The sequence below is a fragment of the Centropristis striata genome, chromosome 3, assembly GCF_030273125.1.
Source record: "Centropristis striata isolate RG_2023a ecotype Rhode Island chromosome 3, C.striata_1.0, whole genome shotgun sequence".
Classification (NCBI taxonomy): domain Eukaryota; kingdom Metazoa; phylum Chordata; class Actinopteri; order Perciformes; family Serranidae; genus Centropristis; species Centropristis striata.
Window position 1 is genome coordinate 10,404,919 of NC_081519.1, and position 19,966 is coordinate 10,424,884.

The 19,966-nt window shown below is 40.1% G+C and overlaps 1 protein-coding gene across 1 annotated transcript; it reads right to left on the reverse strand.

Annotated features, from left to right (window-relative positions):
• Positions 1–5,852: 5,852 nt before the first annotated feature.
• Positions 5,853–15,938, reverse strand: nr1d4b (nuclear receptor subfamily 1, group D, member 4b). The gene is made up of 8 exons (XM_059330092.1): positions 15,299–15,938; positions 9,664–9,975; positions 9,469–9,557; positions 9,207–9,351; positions 7,054–7,613; positions 6,774–6,959; positions 6,457–6,667; positions 5,853–6,320 (listed from the first exon to the last, which is right to left on the reverse strand). Exons 1-8 carry the CDS (start codon positions 15,315–15,317, stop codon positions 6,124–6,126), a joined length of 1,719 nt encoding a protein of 572 aa, XP_059186075.1. The 5' UTR covers positions 15,318–15,938; the 3' UTR covers positions 5,853–6,123.
• Between the last annotated feature and the right edge of the window lie 4,028 nt (positions 15,939–19,966).

A 19,966-nucleotide genomic window follows, 5' to 3' on the forward strand; every position in this document is an offset into this window, starting at 1 on the left:
AACAGACTTTTATTTAACCGAGTTGCATATGCATTTTGAAATGTTTTATTATAACTCTTTACATGCATGATGTAAGCATGAGCTTTTAATAAACATCTTCTTCCACAACTTGAAACTAAAACTAAAATTCATAAAAGTTAAAATAAGATAAATAAAAAAATAAAATCCCCCAGAGGGATTAATGAGACTCAAGAGGTGAAGTATGCTAATCGCTTAGCGACAGTTTCGACCGTGATCCGTGATCACTGTGGCCATCATCGCTAACTGAACAACATCAGCAGCTGATCAAAACAAAGCAGCATGGCTAATTATCATAAACATAGCGATCCTGAATTAACCGGTGTTATATCCCTACTGGTTTCCACACCAACTGGTTTCCGTACGCGTGCGTGCGTCAACATCCGCAGCTCTGTCAGCAGATTCGTCACATATTTATAAACATAATACCTGGCGTTTTATGAGTCGCATCTCCTATCTACTGTGGGGAACATCATTGAATAAGTGAACACTACATCACAGCTGCCTATAAAAAAATTAATTTATGGAAATAAAATGTTTGCGAGATCGGTAAGAGCTGGATTCGAACTCACATAAGCAAAATTAATAAGTAATTTAACATCCATCAGCTATACATGTTAAGCCATTCATCTTCTCTTGTTCTCCGTGCCTTCAATTACTTATCCTTCAAGTTGCTTACGTCAGTGTCCAAGTAACATTTTGTTTCGGCTCGATCTAAAACAACTGGTTTCCTTGAGCTGAACATAAACAAATAACGCATTTATCATGTTTCTCCCTCTCTCTCTCACTGCCCGTGTCTCGATCGAGGCCATGTCATATTAACCACTTTATGAGCCACATATGAAACATATTGTGACATATAAATACTTTTAAAAGTGACGATCTAACTTGCCAATGCTCAGCGCTACTTCTCTGGCCAAAACACTCTTACTTTTAAATGTCCATGCTTCTCAAATGCACTATGTACACGCACACTTTTAAAATGATGTTTATTCTATTAATCATAAACAGGATGGAGCAATTAGGGAGCTAATCACTAACATTAAGCGCAGGAGAGTGTAACAGAAGCATAGAGCAGGTGATATGTATTTTGCTCTGTTGCTAAAATAAAGTAGTTTAACGTTAGCAATCGAACAATTAGAAACAAAAAAAAACCCTTGAAAAAAGAAAAGAAACTATGGACCCTCAGAAAGTCGAGGGAGTTTTGAATTTTAAGCTAAAAAATATCTAGTTATTATTATTATATACCTTATTTGAGGCTTATATTAGGAAATATAATATAGCTACACAAAGGGCAATGACTGTAAATCATTATGTCCATGCCTTTGTTCTGTGTGTAGAACATTTTCATAAGATACCTACACACAAGACCAGAGAAGTAGCGCTGAGCATTGGCAAGTTAGATTGTCACTTTTAAAAGTATTTATATGTCACAATATGTTTCATATGTGGCTCATAAAGTGGTTAATTGGACAGTAGCCTCGGTCAAGACAGGGGCAGTGAGTGAGTGAGGGAGGAACTTGATAAATATGTTCAGTAATTTTCTATGTTCAGCTCAAGGTAACCAGTTGTTTTGGATCGAGCCAAAACAAAATGTTACCTGGACACTGAGGTAAGCAATTTAATGAATATATAATTGAAGCTCAGAAACATTGAGGAGCACAAGTGGCTTACACCGTATAGCGTCACTCTCACAAGCTTTTTATTTTTTTCTGTGGCGAGTTCGAATCTATCTTTTAAACTCGTTTTCTGTGCTAAATGTTGATTAGCTACTTTACTGCTCCAACCGGATTATGATATACAGTCAGAACATAATTTACAAGACGTGTGCGTGGACATTGTGCATTTGAAAAGCATGGACATACACAAGTTCAAGTATTTTGACCAGAGAAGTATTGTCTGAGTTGTATCGTCACTTTTTAAAAGCATTTATTTGTCACAATATGTTTCATATGTGGCTCATAAAGTGGTTAATATGACATGGCCTCGGTCGAGACACGGGCAGTGAGAGAGAGAGGGAGAAACGTGATAAATACGTTCGGTATTTGTTTATGTTCAGCTCAAGGAAACCAGTTGTTTTAGATCGAGTCGAAACAAAATGTTACTTGGACACTGACGTAAGCAACTTGAAGGATAAGTAATTGAAGGCACGGAGAACAAGAGAAGATGAATGGCTTAACGTGTATAGCTGATGGATGTTAAGTTACTTAATTTTGCTTATGTGAGTTCGAATCCAGCTCTTACCGATCTCGCAAACATTTTATTTCCATAAATTTCTTTTCTGTGATGTAGTGTTCACTTATTCAATGATGTTCCCCACAGTAGATAGGAGATGCGACTCATAAAACGCCAGGTATTATGTTTATAAATATGTGACGAATCTGCTGACAGAGCTGCGGATGTTGACGGACGCATGCGTACGGAAACCAGTTGGTGTGGAAACCAGTAGGGATATAACACCGGCATCGCTAACTGTGAAGAGTGTCCGAGTAGCCTATTAGCAGGACTGTGCCACTTTGATTCATTCTTACTCTTCTTAACGAGCCGCCGGCCCCTGTGACGTCATTCTGGCTGCTTGCCCTCCTTCTCGTCCTTTTCATTTTACTCTCCCCACAGGTAACAAAGAAGTTTGGATAACTCACAAATCTCGCGAGACTGATTTTTAAAGCAACGAGAAATATCGTCAAGTTTGATCTCGCGAGATTTCGTGGCACGAGATTTTGTCACACCCCTAGAATCTAGTTGTAGTCTTGTAAATAGTGACCCTGCAAGATTCACAGTCTATCTTAAATCTCAGTCTGAGACTAGGCTGGGACTAAAAACTCCAAACACTTGTCTTTAGATGTGAGCAGGTGTGAGCCTATAATTTTCCGGGAGTCTTTTCCAAATCTTTTCAAAGTCTTCTGATGTATAGGTGGCATAAGTAAGCATCTCTGGGCCTTTCATCCCAATCCTCCAATACACTTACTTCCTGCAGCCACGAGATGGCACCATCAGACTAGAATAAATTGGTTAGTGCGTGTCCTTCATAAAACAATCTCACCATAAGGTTCCTGTAAAAAAATAGATACAATTATGGTCTACAACTCCACAATGACTGGAAAAACTGCTTCATTGATCAGATCAAAGCTCCACATCATCTACTAAATGGATTATGTGGTGACTTCTGCAACTGAGAATGAACTTTGAACTTCAGGGACAGAGACGCTGACTACTTGTTGTTGAATGATACACACACATCTGTCATCACATTCATCCGTGTTGTTGTGTGGTAATATGTGGTGATAGTGATTTTTGACATGGACTTTTGGTTTCAGTAATGATCCTGGTATCTGTGTTTAATCATAAAATTATATCATCCAAAATGTGCTCTTCTTGTTGTTACCATTGTGTCCAGTAGGTGGCATGTGAGACCTCAACATGATCCATAGAAACTACTGGAACACTGGTTGTGTCACAGCTCCAGCACAGACTGTAGAACACTTTCTCTGTCTTTTTTCCCATTCGGATGTAGATTTGAGAATAAAAGTTTGGCTGTGTCCAAATAAATGGAGGGCAGAGGGCTGAGGGCAGCTTTTGACTGATGCTCGTTTTTCATAATCTTGGCAGTGAGGGAGAGATACGTGCTATTGCTTGGAGACAGTTTTACTGAGGCAACTTGTTGCTTTTATCCAGTTGCTGAATTAAAATATACTGCTGGATATGTGTCTCCTGATATTCAGTTACATGTTCTCCGGAATGTTAGTCAGTATAATTACCTCAAAGGGAGTATTAACATTAATGAAACCCTACTGGTTGCTGTATACAAAAAGTACATGCATTTATTTGATATTAAGAGAAATTTAAAGGATAGTGGGGTTATATAAGGTACCAATCCATAGTCAGTGTATCACCTACAGTAGATGGTGGCCTGCATACCTCCAGTATGATTGATGTGCAGCAAAACATGTTTATGCCACCAAAAAAAACCTGTATTAGTTTACACTATATTTAGCCCTGTTTCAATTCATGCAGTGTAACTGCGGCCTATAATCTTGTCAAAGCGACCAGACTCCATTGACAAAAAAGCTTCCCTGATTGTTAGTTTTTTGTGCTCTTGTGTCACTTTGTTGAATCTGAACTAAGCTTTAAAGACAATACATTTGTATGTTCTTAAAGGGAATTTACTGTTTTTCTTAATGGAGTCTGGTAACTTTGAAGAGAATATAGTATGGCTTTCGTTCCCTTAAAGTGTAAACTGAAATATGGCCGTCTGGTTTCATGGCAAGATAAAACCATGAAAACATTCTCAATATTGTGTTCACTACTGTAGGTAATACACTGACTATGGATAAGTACATCATACAACCCTGCTCCCTAAATGTTAACTATCCCTTTAAGGTATCTAAATATAAATCACAAACATGAACAGGATGTGTCTGTTCATGTCAGTCCAGCTTACAGCAAGCAGGCTCATTATGGAGATTAGTGAATGCTAGAGTTGCTGTTTATGGAAAATGTTCCCAAACATTTATAGTAATGCGTCTTCCCCCCCCCCCCCCCCCCCAGACCTTCAAATAGAGTGCAGTGATAGCGGTGGTGACGCCTGTTCCTTCTGCTGTCTGGCACCCTCAGCATTTGCATACTCGCATCTCAAACCAACCTACAGTAAAAATTGTCTTTTCAGTGCCATATTTGCATATATCACTGAGCAGAATCCATCTCAGTTGATAGTCTCCCCCCAGGTGGCAACTTGTTGTCTTTGCAGAAAGTCACTGTGTGATTATGGCAAAGAACATCACCTTGTATTTACTGAAGTGTGACATTCTTTGAAATTACATTTACTTGTTAACACACACTCCAAAAATGAAGTGGCGTTTCTTGTTTGTAATAAAGCCCATAATGGCTCTCAGACCTGGAGCATGATTGGCTGATTGCCTCTGTTGCTAGGCTACGGCTCCACGGTATGCCTCAGTAACGCTGATGGTAGCATCACATTAAGGAGGAAAATGAAAGAAGATGAGCACAAGGGAAGATGCTATATAACCTTATTTAATACTCTATGGTATAACCATAAAACATTTACAAAATATTCACAAGGTGATGCAGTCAGTTGACAACACATTTATTTCAATTATATATCTTCAAATAAAAAGTTTATACTCGGGTTCAAATGCTGCTTTGTCTTTGCAGAGCAATCTATAATGTGTGATATACATACAATAATCCAATACTAACTTCATTTACATATCCAAGAATCTGCAAACTAACAGGACCAAGAATAAAGGTTATTTACAAAATTTACAAGAAAACACCTTAACATATATATCCCATCATACACGGTCTAAAATGACCAATAATTTCTCCCTGATTGCCGCATACAAATACAATGCAATTTACTCTCATTTCTTAAAAATGTTATACATTTCTCAATCACAAATGGGTGATTTTCATAAAGATTTCCCACACGGTGACATGTTGTGAAAATAGCTTATGTTATGTTTCGACAGGGCACGCACAAACTGTCCTTCCAACTGTGTATTAGACATTTCTATTGCTATGTTATATATTGATTTGAGAGGTCTTCTCAATATATGGAAAGTGCCCTTTACAAATTGTAGAATGAATGTACAGTAAGAAATCATTGTTGGTAAATGTTTGTACATGTTCCTTTTTTCTCTGGGCAAGAGAATGTGCTTCCCTCTTGTTGGTTTTGTGAGCTGGGATCGGAGGACAAAGCCTTGTGAGAATCAACCGGCTTTCTCTCTTTTGGTGTTCAGCACAAACTCCCAGAAGGAGAGGTGATGACTTGGTGGACTGATGTTGACTCAAAGAACCAAAGGAAGAACACAGTCTATGTTTTAATGTTTTTTCTTAGCCATCCTGGAACTGGAGGAGGAATCCGTTTGAGTTCAGGAGCCTCCACCTCCTGCTGTGCCAACATCCTTCACTGGTATTTTTTCCCCCCCAAGTTCTGTCTCTCTCATGGCATCAGACTTGGCACAGCACCCACAACAACTGTCCATCATGCAGAGGCCAGTGCACTGTTTGCTGCAGGCCAGGCTTGCTAAGGGAGCAGGGAGGCTCCCCAAAGCAGATACCTCAGGAAGCTGTAGTTCTTCAAATTCAAGGATCTATGCGGAAAGCTAACAGCTTGTCAGAGTGGTGGTTGTTCAGGGTGCGTAGGTCCGGCAGACGAAGCAGCAGCTTTGGGAAGAGGGTGCTATCATCTGGGCGGCGACTGGTGATGAGAGAGCGCAGGGCTTTTATTAGATTCTCCTGCAGCTGCTCCACTGCGCCAACCTCCACGATACCAGAGCGATCTGGAGAAACAGGCAGAGAAATCAGCGTTAGACCAACGACTATATACAAGAAGTGGACATATTCAGATTATATTCATAGTTTTGAAGCCTTGAATTTGGCATTTCAGCCAAATACAATGTATTTATGCCTGCTTACCGGCAGAAACCAGCACGACAGCCATGAAAAGAGCCATCTCGTCTGGCTCCAGACCCAAAGATCCGAGCTTCTCGCTGAAGTCAAACATGGCATCCAGTAAGGAGCCCATGCCGAGTGCTCTAAGTGACGCCAGCGAGTATGTCTGTCCATTGAGAAAGGTCACCGTCCTCTCCTTGGGGTCAAACAGTGAGCAGAATCTCACCATCAGAACCTGTGGACAAAACAAGACCAGGTCAGTCTCAGAAAAACTCCAAAGGAAAGGAAATAAAGTAAATCTCTCACAGTCCCACACACATGTAACATTTATCTGAATGTACCTGGAAAGTGCCAGATTTGAGCAGCATGACCTGATCATGCTGACTGAGCGACTGGAAGCCTGGGATGCTCTTTGCAAACTCCACTACTTCTTTAACAGCAGGGGTGAAGCACTGGGAGAAAGACTCCCAAACCTCCTGGCTGGAGCGACTGGCTGGAGCCACAGGACATGAATTGAGTGGACACGCCTGCAGAAGAGAGGACAGGAAGTGTTAGGGACTTTTTACTGACATTATGTGGACAGATATTCACACACTCACTATGGAGGGGAAAAAGGCTCACCAGCACTTTGGCTCCTTCGTTTAGCTTCCAGGGGCAGGAACTTCTGTTCTGGGAATCACTGGCTGCGTAACTGTTTTGATTGGTCGAGTAGGACTGAGACGATATGTGGCCGGTCACCGGGCACTGGTTCTGATTGGAGGAGTAGGTGTACTTGGCATTGTCGACGACAGGGGAGTTTTCATTGTTGGTGGAGGAAACAGGGCAGCTTGTGGGGACGTGGTAGCTCGCCTGCTCCCCGTGAACTGTGTGGTGAGTCTGGGTCGCCGAGTGCGACAGGGAAGGCTGCTGTGCCGAATTGTTCTGGAAAGAGGAAGAGGCAATGTTGCTGTTGCCGGCGGCCATCTTGATTGGCTTCTCGTCCCTGTTCATTAAGTTGTTGCGGTAAGACTGCGATATGGAGCCCGCTTCGTTCGTCTGGTTCTGTGGACTGCAGGGGGCGTCGGTGGGAGGTGACACCTCCATCTCCATGGAAGCTGATTCATTGAGACTGTTCATGTAGCTCTGCATCTCATCCAAAAGTCTCTGCTTCTCCCGTTTGGGAATACGCCCAAAACGCACAGCTGAGGAGAACAGAAGAGAAGCATCCTCCGTTAGCATTGGTATTACTGCCAGCTCCTTACTGGCAGACATTTAATTACTACACTAAACAGCATAAACACTTAAATAATGACGGTATAGAGGAATAAGCAGTCTTTGTTCTAATATGGATTTAACATGTGGCACTCAAGCTTTCATTCTAATGTGGATTATTAATCCCAAAACCTCTCTACTGTCTCTGTCTATTCTGTGTCCATCACAGCTGTTCCACCACAATAACGGACACTTAAGCCTTCATCTCATCCGACTGCCTCATCCTCCTCTCCAGCCTCTGCAATCCTCCCTTCCCCCCCGTTTCAATTCTGCACCTCCACTGACATCCCTATTTATAGTACACTGTATGCTACACAACCTCCCCCAGTCTCTCTCTTCCTCTCAGTCTTCCAGCACTCGCTCTCTCTTTTTCTGTGGAAGTAGGTCACTGGGTCAACAACACTAAACATGGTGTCATTAGTAAAATGAGTGAGAAGTGGAGAGGTCAAGATGACAAAAAGAGGCAGGCAGCAAAGGTGAAAGTGGGAAAAAGACTGTGTGATCAGAAATCAATTTGAGAGCAGTAATGTTGTCAAGTCAAAGAATAAAAATAGCTTTGATGGTCTATGACATTTTTATTGTGAGCTTCAGTTGAACCAGTAACAATGTATTTGTCCTTTTTATTTCACCAGTGTGCATGTTGACCAAATGAAAATGTGATAGAAAATGTTATTAATAATAAAATGTTCCCGCTGTGATCTGATGCAGGTGATTTTTCACTCCTACATTTTGGCTTTTTTAGGTCAGCTAAAAATGTTTCTCCAGAAAAACCATGATTTATTATCACCTAGTTTAGCCACGTCCCGAGAGAGCCGAGTCCTGCGGTGAAGTGATGCAGTAGAGCAGATTAACTCTATTAATGTTATTCTAATTTCAAGTTGAGCACTGTAGGTGTTCATGATGAACAGGACAGAATAACATTATGTCTCAAATGATTGTTAGTTTAAAAAAAAAAAGACTGATAAGACTGTACATCTTTTTGGATGCACAGGGCAATCAACAACTTTGTGCCCCAATTTCCTAAAATAAACTAGATTTGTCACAGTTTCTCCGTGACGGATGACTACTGGGACTGTAGCGCTCCGCTTGCCATAAATCAGACAGAAGGGCAAGGAGAGAGTATGACAGAGGGGAACTAAAGACAAAAGGAGAGGGATGGAGAGAAAAAAGGGGCGGATGAAGAGAAGATGAAAATCTGTGATAAGGAGTGAGACCTAGAAATATATTTTTATCAAAAGCTACACTGGCAAAAACTGATTTTTCATGTGAACCTGCATGCACTGACATATTAAATCCTCCGTTAATCAGTATTGCACGGTACCTACACTTTTTCCAAAGTAAAATCCAAGCACTTTTCAAGCATTTCAAGGTGCATTTTAAAGCTTTTCCAGCACCTTAAAAACGGTATTAAATTCATATCTATATACACTACTTGCAGTGTAAACAGTATACTGATTATTCCACTTTTTCATCCCATCACATTTACTGGCATTATCTTTAAGGACATTAACACTGTCTCTCACCATCTCTGGACATGCCCACGGAGAGACACTTCTTAAAGCGGCAGTGCTGGCACCGGTTTCTGTTCATGCGCATGATGAGACAGTTCTCATTCTTTACACACATCTTGTAGTGGATGTTCTGCTGAATGCTGCGTCTGAAGAAACCCTGGAGAAGGCACAACAAGAATAAAGGCTTAGAAGAGGGTCTTTTGTGGCCACATTTCTGTGTGCTCGCATAATGAATAGAAAGACTTGACATAACACGATCTTTGTTCGGTCTTACCTTGCAGCCTTCACATGCGTGCACGCCATAATGGAATCCAGATGCAATGTCCCCACACACCTTACACAGAAGCACCATACCTCCAGTCTCTGTGGAAGAAGAATACATACATCTATCATTAGAGAGGGAAATATAATGAGAGGGTTTTGGCAGGTCAACATATAAAGAAGGACAGAAAGAAGGGAAGTGACTTACTGGTGAAGGTGCCAGTGAAACCACAAGGTCTTTTGGCCACTGTGGGATGGCTGTAAGTTGCTGATGATACCGTTGTCACTTGGGCCACTGGAGCATTGTTTACTTCGGGAAACTGGAAGACCAATTTCGGGGAAGGAGTCCGTCCTCTCCGTTCCCCTCTCTGCTTCAGGGGCCCAATCTCCTGAAAGGAGACACCCTCTGGGGATGAGGGCTGCGAGTGGGAGGAGGGCGACTGGGTCTGGTATCCACTGGAAGGGCTGCCAGGACTTGGGCTGGCACTGCCGGATGAGCCAGCATACAAGATAACACCACCTGGAGGAACAGAGAGGAGGGAAAACAAAAAACTCAGTTCGCTGATCTTGATCTGGGTCGTGTTCTCATGTACAATGCGAATGGGAGTGTTGAGCAATGCTCTACTTTGATGAGCTTACTTGGCAGACTTTCACAAACACACTCACACAAAACCCTGATCATGTTGGGACAACAGAAATTTGATCTGATGAATAATTTAGAAAAAATGCAGGAGCTAGAGCAACAACAACTCTGACCTGGATATCTGTGTCGAGTTTGGGTTTCTAATCCAGTTGATAATCAAGTAAGAAAAGGCTATCATGCAAAAAGATGTGCCGATTTTACCTATTGGTGTCACTTGTAGGTCTATTGGAGAGTGTAAATAAATAATACAAGCATGCAATGACCAGGTAATACAAGTATGCTTATCAAAAGTTGCATTCCTGTGATACAGTAGCCTGCAGTGTACCATATCCATCAGCTGTATTTCAAGATACACATCTATGTGATAAAGGAAATGCACAAAAAGGCGTATCATAATATGACAGAGAGTCACAACACATCCACAATGAGTGCCATGAACAGGCCTTTGTTTAGAGATGTCATATCAAGTCGGAAATGCCCTATTACCCCTCAACGCAACACCCATCCGCCCCCCTTGTTTTGCAGACAGAGTTCTTCCCTGCAAGATGAAAGCCTGCCCCTCACGTGCAGGCTGAGCCACTCAGCCAGCTCCCTGCCTGTTCGCTTTCAGCATAGTCTTTCCTCCCCTCCCTCCTCTGGCACCCTCCCTTCTTCTCTGTCCTCCTCTTACTCCCTCCCTCCCTCCCTGCTCCTCCTCCTCCCTCCCTCCCTCCCTCCCTCCCCGCTCTGGCTGCGGGCATGCAGACCCATCTATCCGCCAGCCACCTGACCGGGAGCTCACATGGACTCTTGACACAGTTCCCGCCCGGCTCACAAGGCTCTTTGCGCAGTCCCGTGTAGACAACAGCAGCAGTACAATAACAAGCGCTAGGGCAGATCACGTTTGGAATAGAGAGGGCTTTAATGCTGTGACTACAGACATAGAGGAGAAGCAAAGCAGGGCACAGCAACCTTTAGTCACTGCATCCCACAGAGTCACCAGAAACACGTTGTCACGTTGTTGCTTGCCATCATTTTAACACATCAAGTATTCAAGGATGAGAAAAGTGCAAATCCAGCTAAACTAATTTACCCACTTTTCTGGCTATTACATCATGTACATTAAACTAAACACTGGTAAAAATCAGTATGATTGAGTATAATTTGATTATTTAAAGAATGTATAATTTCTGCTGTTTTAGTGCCTCCCTATGACGATCACCATCTTCAACTCAGAGCTCGCCCTACTTTTATTTTTAATTAGATCACTGTGTCAGAGGTCTAAATACTTACACCAAACCAAAACAGCTTCCATATAAAGAATTTGTCATCATTCATATCTTAATGATTTTGATGCCCTTTGTGGATCACTATCTGACAGAAAATGGAGATTTTCACTAAATGCAGCATTGCAACACCACTTTTATCAGATTTTCTGCCCAACTGGTACATGCAGTCATGTTGATATATTTCTATATCTATGTCTGATTGTGGTGACGGTGTCATTTCAAGTAGTAGCAAAATCCTTGGCTTGTCTACACGTCATTCTGTGCACATTTCCTCTCAAGGACCTTGGATCATCAGAGAAAAACCTCCCTTCTCTCTTGTGCTTTCTCTCCTTGAGAAAACACGTGCTGCATTTCTGTTTAGCTCTAAGTGCCTCCTTAATTCCACCGCTCACACGTGTCAACACTGAATGCAAGGTACTCTGGGCCCTGATGTCTTGTGTGGTGGCAGCAGCTCCAATATCAGACGGACTATAATGAGCAGTTTCCTATGTGTGAGATAAGATAAAGCTTTATGGACATGTGTTTCACCTGCGGAGGAGAGGGTCACGCCGTCACACGAGCTCCACACTTGTATTCTACATTCATAAATACGTGTCTCCGCCCCCCTCTCTCTCATACAAAACATTCCATATTTTGCCTCCTCGTAACCATTTCCTGGAATCTGGTTTGACTGGATGCCAGAACGAGCTCTGGGAATATCATCCCTGCTGTACTCAGGCACAGGTTACAACATGTGACCTGTGCATACACTGAGCCATATGAAGTACAGAATAAACAAAACACTCCAGCGCCCCTCCCCAATTGCAAGACCTCCATGAACTTCCACTCATGTGTTTCCACCTCGTGGGCATGCATGCACGCCAGGCTAACTCTATAGGCAGTATGTACATATCATATGTGGAAGGGAGACGCCCCCTCTTAACTCCATTTGTACTCATGAGAACATTTGCACATGACAACAAATGGACAGTAAGCCCTGCTCCACGTGTAACAGCTGGCCTCATGTTATGGGTCTATTTATGAAGCACTTTTAAGAAAGATGTGTTCTCTGATGGCAACATGTGCCGTTTATCACATGAACCTCCAATGATCTTTGCTTTTAAAACCTTGCTTTATGAAAAAGCATTTATGACTCCATTAAATGTTGTTCTAGTTTGAACTTTAGGGAGTTCAGAGAATTGGATGTATGTGGGTTCATCCTTACATTTATAATGGACTACAATAAGCAGATTATACTCAATCCTTGGATAGAAATACTATCCGACACCTGAATCAAGCTTGGCTTTTAGTGCAAATTAGCGAGTTGTGTGATCGTCTATCATGCTGACAACCAGAAGGACTCTGGTTTCAGGACTGGCGTCACAGTTCAACATTAACCTGATTGTGCCCATCATCAAATTTTTAGATAAATATAAAAAAGGTACTGGCCATTCAATTTCTAGCAAAATGAAAACACACTCTTGGAATGTCTTTTTGATTATTATTATTATTTAGACATAACGTTCGGGTCACAAGGTCAGATCTCTGAACAAGAGGTTACATCAGGGGTGGTCGTAGCAGGGGGTAACTCCAAAAAGGTTTGGACAATAAGTTTTGTATAGTCGACTCTTTATGAGCCATTATGCAATGTACTACCCAAACCCTCTTTTTAACTCTGACCTCATACCAGTCCCCCACATTACATTGCCAAAAATGGCATATTTTGAAGATTTTTTTTTCCATCTACATCTTCAACACAAGGTGCCCTGCCTTGCTACAAAATCCTTACCTTCAAAATAAACAAATTGATAAAACAATGATCTAGAGTCCAGCAGAAAATAAAATTAACAGTATGATTATATTCCATATGAATCCAGACTTGTAAGACAAACAAAATCACATTTTAACAGCTTAAATTTAAAATGATCTGTGTTTATCTTTTCAATGAGAAATTGTACCAATAAGTCTGGCTTTTTTAAATACCTCTATTGCTTAATGCCTGCATAAAAACGGTTTATTTTGGCACTAAAACTGTTTGTCGAAACTCTGCCCCCACTAAAACAATTTGTGGTGTGTGCACAACAGGAACTGGTTAGCACTGCACCCAAAACCCAGTTTGCATGCAGCAAAATGTAGGTTAATGTGTCCTATCACCCACCAAAACGGCAGCTTCACGTTTAATTCTACCCCTCATTTCACTAATAACCATTTCAAACCGGTTACAGTAACCAGTGTGAAAGAAAAAGGCTGCTAAACCTCTCTGACCCACTGACCAAGCTATCAGCGAATAAAGAGGGATCCCCGTGCAAGCCGAGCGCGTGAACTGCGCGCGCGGTGGAGAGGAACGACCGAGTGGGGCGGGTGCTTGGGAATCAAGCGCAGCACGTGGATTCTGAGGCTGTATACACGTGCTGTGAGCTCGAGGCGGGGTAACTGCGTATTAAAAAAAAAAAATTCAGGCGCATGATCCCCAGCATTATCACGACTGTTTCTACCCAGGGTGCACTGGGCGAAGAGCGGAGGGAAAGACGTGACAGCCATAATGGGCACCCGCTGTTCAAGGACGTTATGTTTGATTCCCATAACTATATTTTTACATTAGGATGTGTCATAATTATAAGTGGTGGCGTCAATGTCCATTATCTTTGGCGCGCTGCCTATGTCATAGTATCAATTTCAGTCATGACTGTGTCGATCCATTTTACATTTTTATATTATCATTTTATTGCTGGTTAAGTTGATATCTGTTCCTTAATAGAAATACTGTCGCCGAAATTAACACACACACGTCATATATTCCCTGTTATATCCAGTACATATGTCAAAAATACTTATATATTACTGAACCACGGAGTAGACGGGAAATTGTTTAAAATTGATATGAACTCTGGTGCGCTCCTTTTCATCATCCGCTACATTTAGATGATGATTCAGGTCCTGGCAGAACAGGATGTTGACTCTGAAGTGTTTTTCAGGCGGTGGTCAGTACACCAGTACATGGAGCATTTGGCACCAGTTACTTGTTTTGACTCAGTGTAGGTCCTTGACATAAGCTAGTGCACTCACATGTATTATGGAGAGAAAAAAAGTTGCGCTTCAGCCAAACCCCATTACAAAGTTAAATGAATCACACGCTGCAGCAATGTTACTGTTTAAACCACGACTTCCCGAAATGCGAAACTATAGAAAGTCAATAGGGCTTTGCCTTGAGTGTGTGTGTTAATCATGTTGTCTGGCAATCAATAACATGAGAGTAAAGGCAATAAGTTGAAGATAAGTTAAGTTGCCGTGGGCAGAAAACGTGCTCGGTCAGGGGGCGTTTTGGGTCGCCGATTCACGTGAGTTTGTTTACATGCAGGGAATCGGAAGTCCGCCGCAGAGATTGACGAGAGAGGACTTCCCTCTTTCGTGCTCAGCTCACACTCACTCAAAACTCTCAACTGTCTGCAGCCCAGGAGCACTTGGCAACGTGCCATATGTTTCACAGTTGAATTACAGTTTAAACCCTGCCACAATCACCCCGCATTATGAGCAGCTCCTGCACGTGCGACTGGAACAGTGAGACAACCCCAAAGCAGCACATTATATTTTCAACACAGCAGCTCTACATTAATGAATGGGAAATTGCCCTAAAAGGCGCATGAAAATATCAATTACATTATATAGTGTTATAAAATACATTTTAAAAGACATTCTAGGCTCTCTTGGCACTATGATTATTAAAAAAATATTGACTCATGCAGCTATACACACATAGACAGTACTGATAAATCATCCTTAAAATCAACATATATAATTGCAATGTATTTGATCCATAAAGGTGCAATGGCATCTGCTCCCATAATGCACCACTGTCTGCTTCTTTTTAAATTACTGCTGTTTGGCAGAGGAATATTTCCAATGGATTCAGGCAAAAGATATTTCATATCATTAGGCATTATAAAGTTACTTACCACCAGGACTGTGATCCATGTTTCCTAGTAGCTTAGGTCGATGCTGTTCAGTTGTTCCGCGTTGTTTAATAGTGGGCGTCTAATATTAGACTGTCTGCCTTTGCTTGCGACCGAGGAGTTTCGTTGAAACAGGTGAAAGAGTCAAGAACTGCCAAGGCATAAAGAGTGTATCCAAATACTTAGACAAGCAGCAGTGTGCGCAGAGCATTTGGGGTGCTGAGAAAACCCAGTGAGCCGGAAAAAAAAGTAAAAGAAAATTACTTTCTATATTATTCTAGAGCAAAAACGATCCAAATAACTTCCGAAGTGAGGAGACAGCAGGGCTGCGACCTTCTGATGCCAGACTGTGTTAAGATATGACTGCACAAGAGATTCTCTAAATGACAGAGGTCCCAACGCGTTGAGCTGCTTACCATGTACAGTCACAATAAAACATGACCGAGTGGAAGTAGTTTAAACACTCCCCACTCATCAATAAGCAACACGAGTCTTAAAATAACCAGCACGTTTTCAGGTGCCTGAGAAATGTGACCAGTTTTTTTTTCTCTTCTCTTTTTGTGTCCCGTCAAACCGCCTGTTTGTCGATGTGTATCAGGGATATCTCTCTCTCTCCCTCTGAAAACATCTCACCCCCTCCCTTCCTCTCCTCGTGCCCCCACTCCTTTTTACTCTTTCTCACTTTTTCATTGGCTGAGAGCCCCGCGTGGAGACGGCACATTGGGCTCGTTCGACATTGGAATGCTGGTTAAAGCTCTACAGCATGTGCGCATGGCATGTGAGCTCACGCTGCCCTACTGACACACATTTTATGCTAATAGCTGCCTGGGCTCGGCGATAAGACAACGAGGAAACGAGGCACAGATAGACGGAGGAGGAGAGGTCTCACTCTGGACTGGTTTTCTGACTTTTCTTACACGTTTGAGGAGAAACGAGACTATACGGGGTTTTTGGTGACATGATAGCAAACCAAGTTTTATTCTAAGGCTTTATCTTTTTTTGTTTGCTTGGAAATGTGTTTTAAATATATGAAAAAAGAGGAATGATCATTCAAACAAATAACATTTCCAGCTTTATGTGATACATTCACACACAAAAAAACTACTCTGACCAACTTCAGTGAACAAAAGTAAATAAATAAAGTTGAGAAGAAATATGAGAAGAAATCTAAGAACTTTGTTCTCAAGTTCTATCTTAGGAAAAAACTTTAGAAGAAAGTTAAGAAAAAAAAACTGAAGAAAAGATAAGAATTTCTTCATGAATACCAAATCTTAAATTTTGTCTTAAGAGCAAAGATAAGAAAAAGTGGTACTTTTACCTATAAACCTATACATTGATTACTTTACCCAAAATATAGATTCATTATCAGTCTAAAGTACAAGTCATTACTTAGTATTACTTATTTTTAGTATTACTTATTACTTATAATGTAGCCTATCTTAATAGACAAACAATTTAATTACTGATACATTTATCTTCATCATGTCAACTAGTTATCTTTTTGTATGAGAATTTTATTTCATATAATAAAGGTCTACAATAAATGTGTGTAATATACCATTTTGGAAATTATCTAGTTGGCCCACATAGATTTTACCATAACAGATGATTTTGAGCTAAACAGAGTTTTTATTAAAAATATATGGGCTTTGAACTTTTCGGACTTCTTACACATTTGAGGGGAAACAGGACTATATGGGGCTTTCGGTGCCATGATAGAGACCAAGTTTCATACGAAGGAATTTATCTTTTACTTTTCCTAAATTTGTATAAATATATATTTCCTCTCTGTCATACAAACATATAAATCCATGACTGATAAATATAACCTGACCAAAAATAGATATTAATTGTCAATCAAAAATAAAATTAATTACTTATAAATTATAGTGGTGGAAAATTGTTTGTTTTGCTACAAAAAATGATGCAAGGATCAGAATGTAAAGCATCCAGATAGTGTTAATTTGCCATAAAGATACTGTCTTTTTGACAATGCGACCGAAACAATATAGAAAAATATACACAATAGACATTTTTATATTGTTTTGTTTATTTTTATTCTCATCTCAAAAAATGTCGGCCTGGCATATTAAGAAATGACAATTTAATCAGAAATAATGCAACAATGCAAACTGGCCATGGGTAATGTACTGTATAGTTAAAGTTTTCTAATCTGGATTTATTGATTATCTATATTATAGCCTCATGTTTCAAACATAAATTGATCTTAATCGACATACAATTTAATTAGTGATATATTTATCTTCATCATGTCGACAAGTTATCCTTTTGTAGAATGTTATTTCATATAATAAAGGCCTACAATTAAAATATGTAATGTACAATTTTGGAAATTATCTAGTGGGCCTACCTTTAGATTTTGAGCTAAACAAGAAATGTATTGAACGTAGAGGCTTTGCAGAGAGTAATGTTAATAAGTTACAAATACTGAGATTGTTTATCTAAAAAACAATATGCTATAATTTATTCATGGTTAAAGATAGGGAAAGATAAGTTCAAGCTTTATTGATTCCCCAGGAGACATTTCAGCAAAGAAACATGAGGCTATAATATAGATTGATAGATATAAATAGATAGATAATCAATAAATCCCAATCAGAAAACTCCAACTATACAGTACATTACCAATGGCCAGTTTTCATCATTGCATTATTTCTGATTAAATAGTTATTTCTTAATAGGCCAGGCAGATAACTTTTTAGTTGAGAAAGAAAAATAGACAAAACAACATGAAAATGTCTATTGTGTATATTTTTTTTATATTGTTTCAATTGCAATGGCAAACAGAAAACAGCATATTTATGGCAAAATTAACATTATTTGGATGCTTTAAATTGTAATATTTTTGTAGAAAAACAAACAATTTTCAACTATTAGAATAGGCTATATGTTTTTTAATGAAACAATCAAATACGGAATTAGAAATATTGATTGGAAAATCCATCACATTTGTTTAAAAAAAAAAAAAATACAATAACCATGGCCAGTTTGCGTTATTTCTGATTAAATTGTCATTTCTTAAATGCTAGGCCAACATTGTTTCAGATAAGAAAAAAGCAAAATTAAAATAGACAAAATAATATGAAAATGTTTTTTGTGTATATTTTTCTATATTGTTTTGATCACAATGTAAAAAAGAAAACAGCATCTTTATGGCAAAATCATCATTATTTGGATGCTTTACATTTTTGTAGAAAAACAAACTATTTTCAACTAGAATAAGTTATGTCATATTTTTAAATAAAACAATCAAATAGGGAACTAGAAATATTGATTGGCAAATTTATCTAATCTTTTTGTTATGACTAATATTGTGTTTTAATAACCTAAATGTAAATGTAAGAACTAGTTTAATGTATTAACTTTTTGAGTTGTTAATTGTTAAACACATTTAAAAAAGGCTGTAATTATTTAGTAGCACACTTAACACCTCACAGTGCTGGACATAAGTGCAAGTTGCAACAAATAAAAAGTCATCGTCATAAAACACAAGACGCAAACACAATCCTGCAATGTGAGGTCAATGTGTCAGGGCCTGTCCACGTGCCTTCCCATTTGAGGGCAAAGCTGTATAAGCATGGCGCATGTGCAAAGGCCAACGCCCACGTTCCCAGCACGCAAACTGTGTCAGCGTTTGACTGACGAGCGGTCATCTTTCCATGCATAGACGATCTTTGCCTGAAAGAGCTGGCACGTGCGGAAAGGGCGGCGCTCACCGTGACTCCCCCGCCCCTCCTCCTCCCCTCCATCACGTTTCTTTTCTCTCCACAGATTGTGTTTGCTAAAAGCCAAACTATCGCCGGAGATTGGCCGGGACACAGTGAATGTAGGTCAGAAGCTGCTTGGGCAAACATGAGCATCGTAAAATAGCCCAAATGTGCTCAAAAACAGCGCTGTCCGTCCAGAAAGCACTCAAAAGACCGCCTGTTGCTGACAGGAACACGGAGAATTACATGTAGGTCACGTAGCTGGGTGGGATGTATTTTATTCACTCAACCTGCTTGTTATTCTAGATAGCTGAGCCGAATGAGAATAAACTCCTCACCGCAGCCTTCAACTTGTAGGGAATTAGGCTATGGGGTCACAGCGTGTTTGATATTAAAGTCAGCACCTGCTCTGGGTTTTAATGTCATCTGCTCGTAGCGATCGGTTTCAATTACAGGAATCTAATGATAGAACATTTTCTTGTCATGGACCTCTGACAGTGGGTTTTCTTTTACATCTTCACCCAAACATTCCTCCAGGTTTTGGCTCTTACCTCCTACACGTTGTTATAATCCCATACACATATTTCTAAACCAGTGAAGGAAAAGAATGACACAATTTCTGTTTCTACTAAGCCACCTCGAGTTTTGTAGGGGCAGCTAGGGGCGATTGTAACATTTTTTTTTTTTTTACATTTTCCTTCATAACTCGCAGACTACTTGTAATTCCCTAGTCATTTTTAATATGTGATTAATTTGGTCCAGTAACAGTTGGAAAGGTTAAATAATTTAATTCCAGTTCAAGTTAGCAGAGTGCAATTTTTATTTATTTAATTTAATGCACAAGAGTTGAACTTTTTTGGCTTCATTTATTTATTTTATTTGCACAGTTAGAATTACATAAAATGACAAAGATAATAAATAATGTAAAGTGCAGGATGAGGTA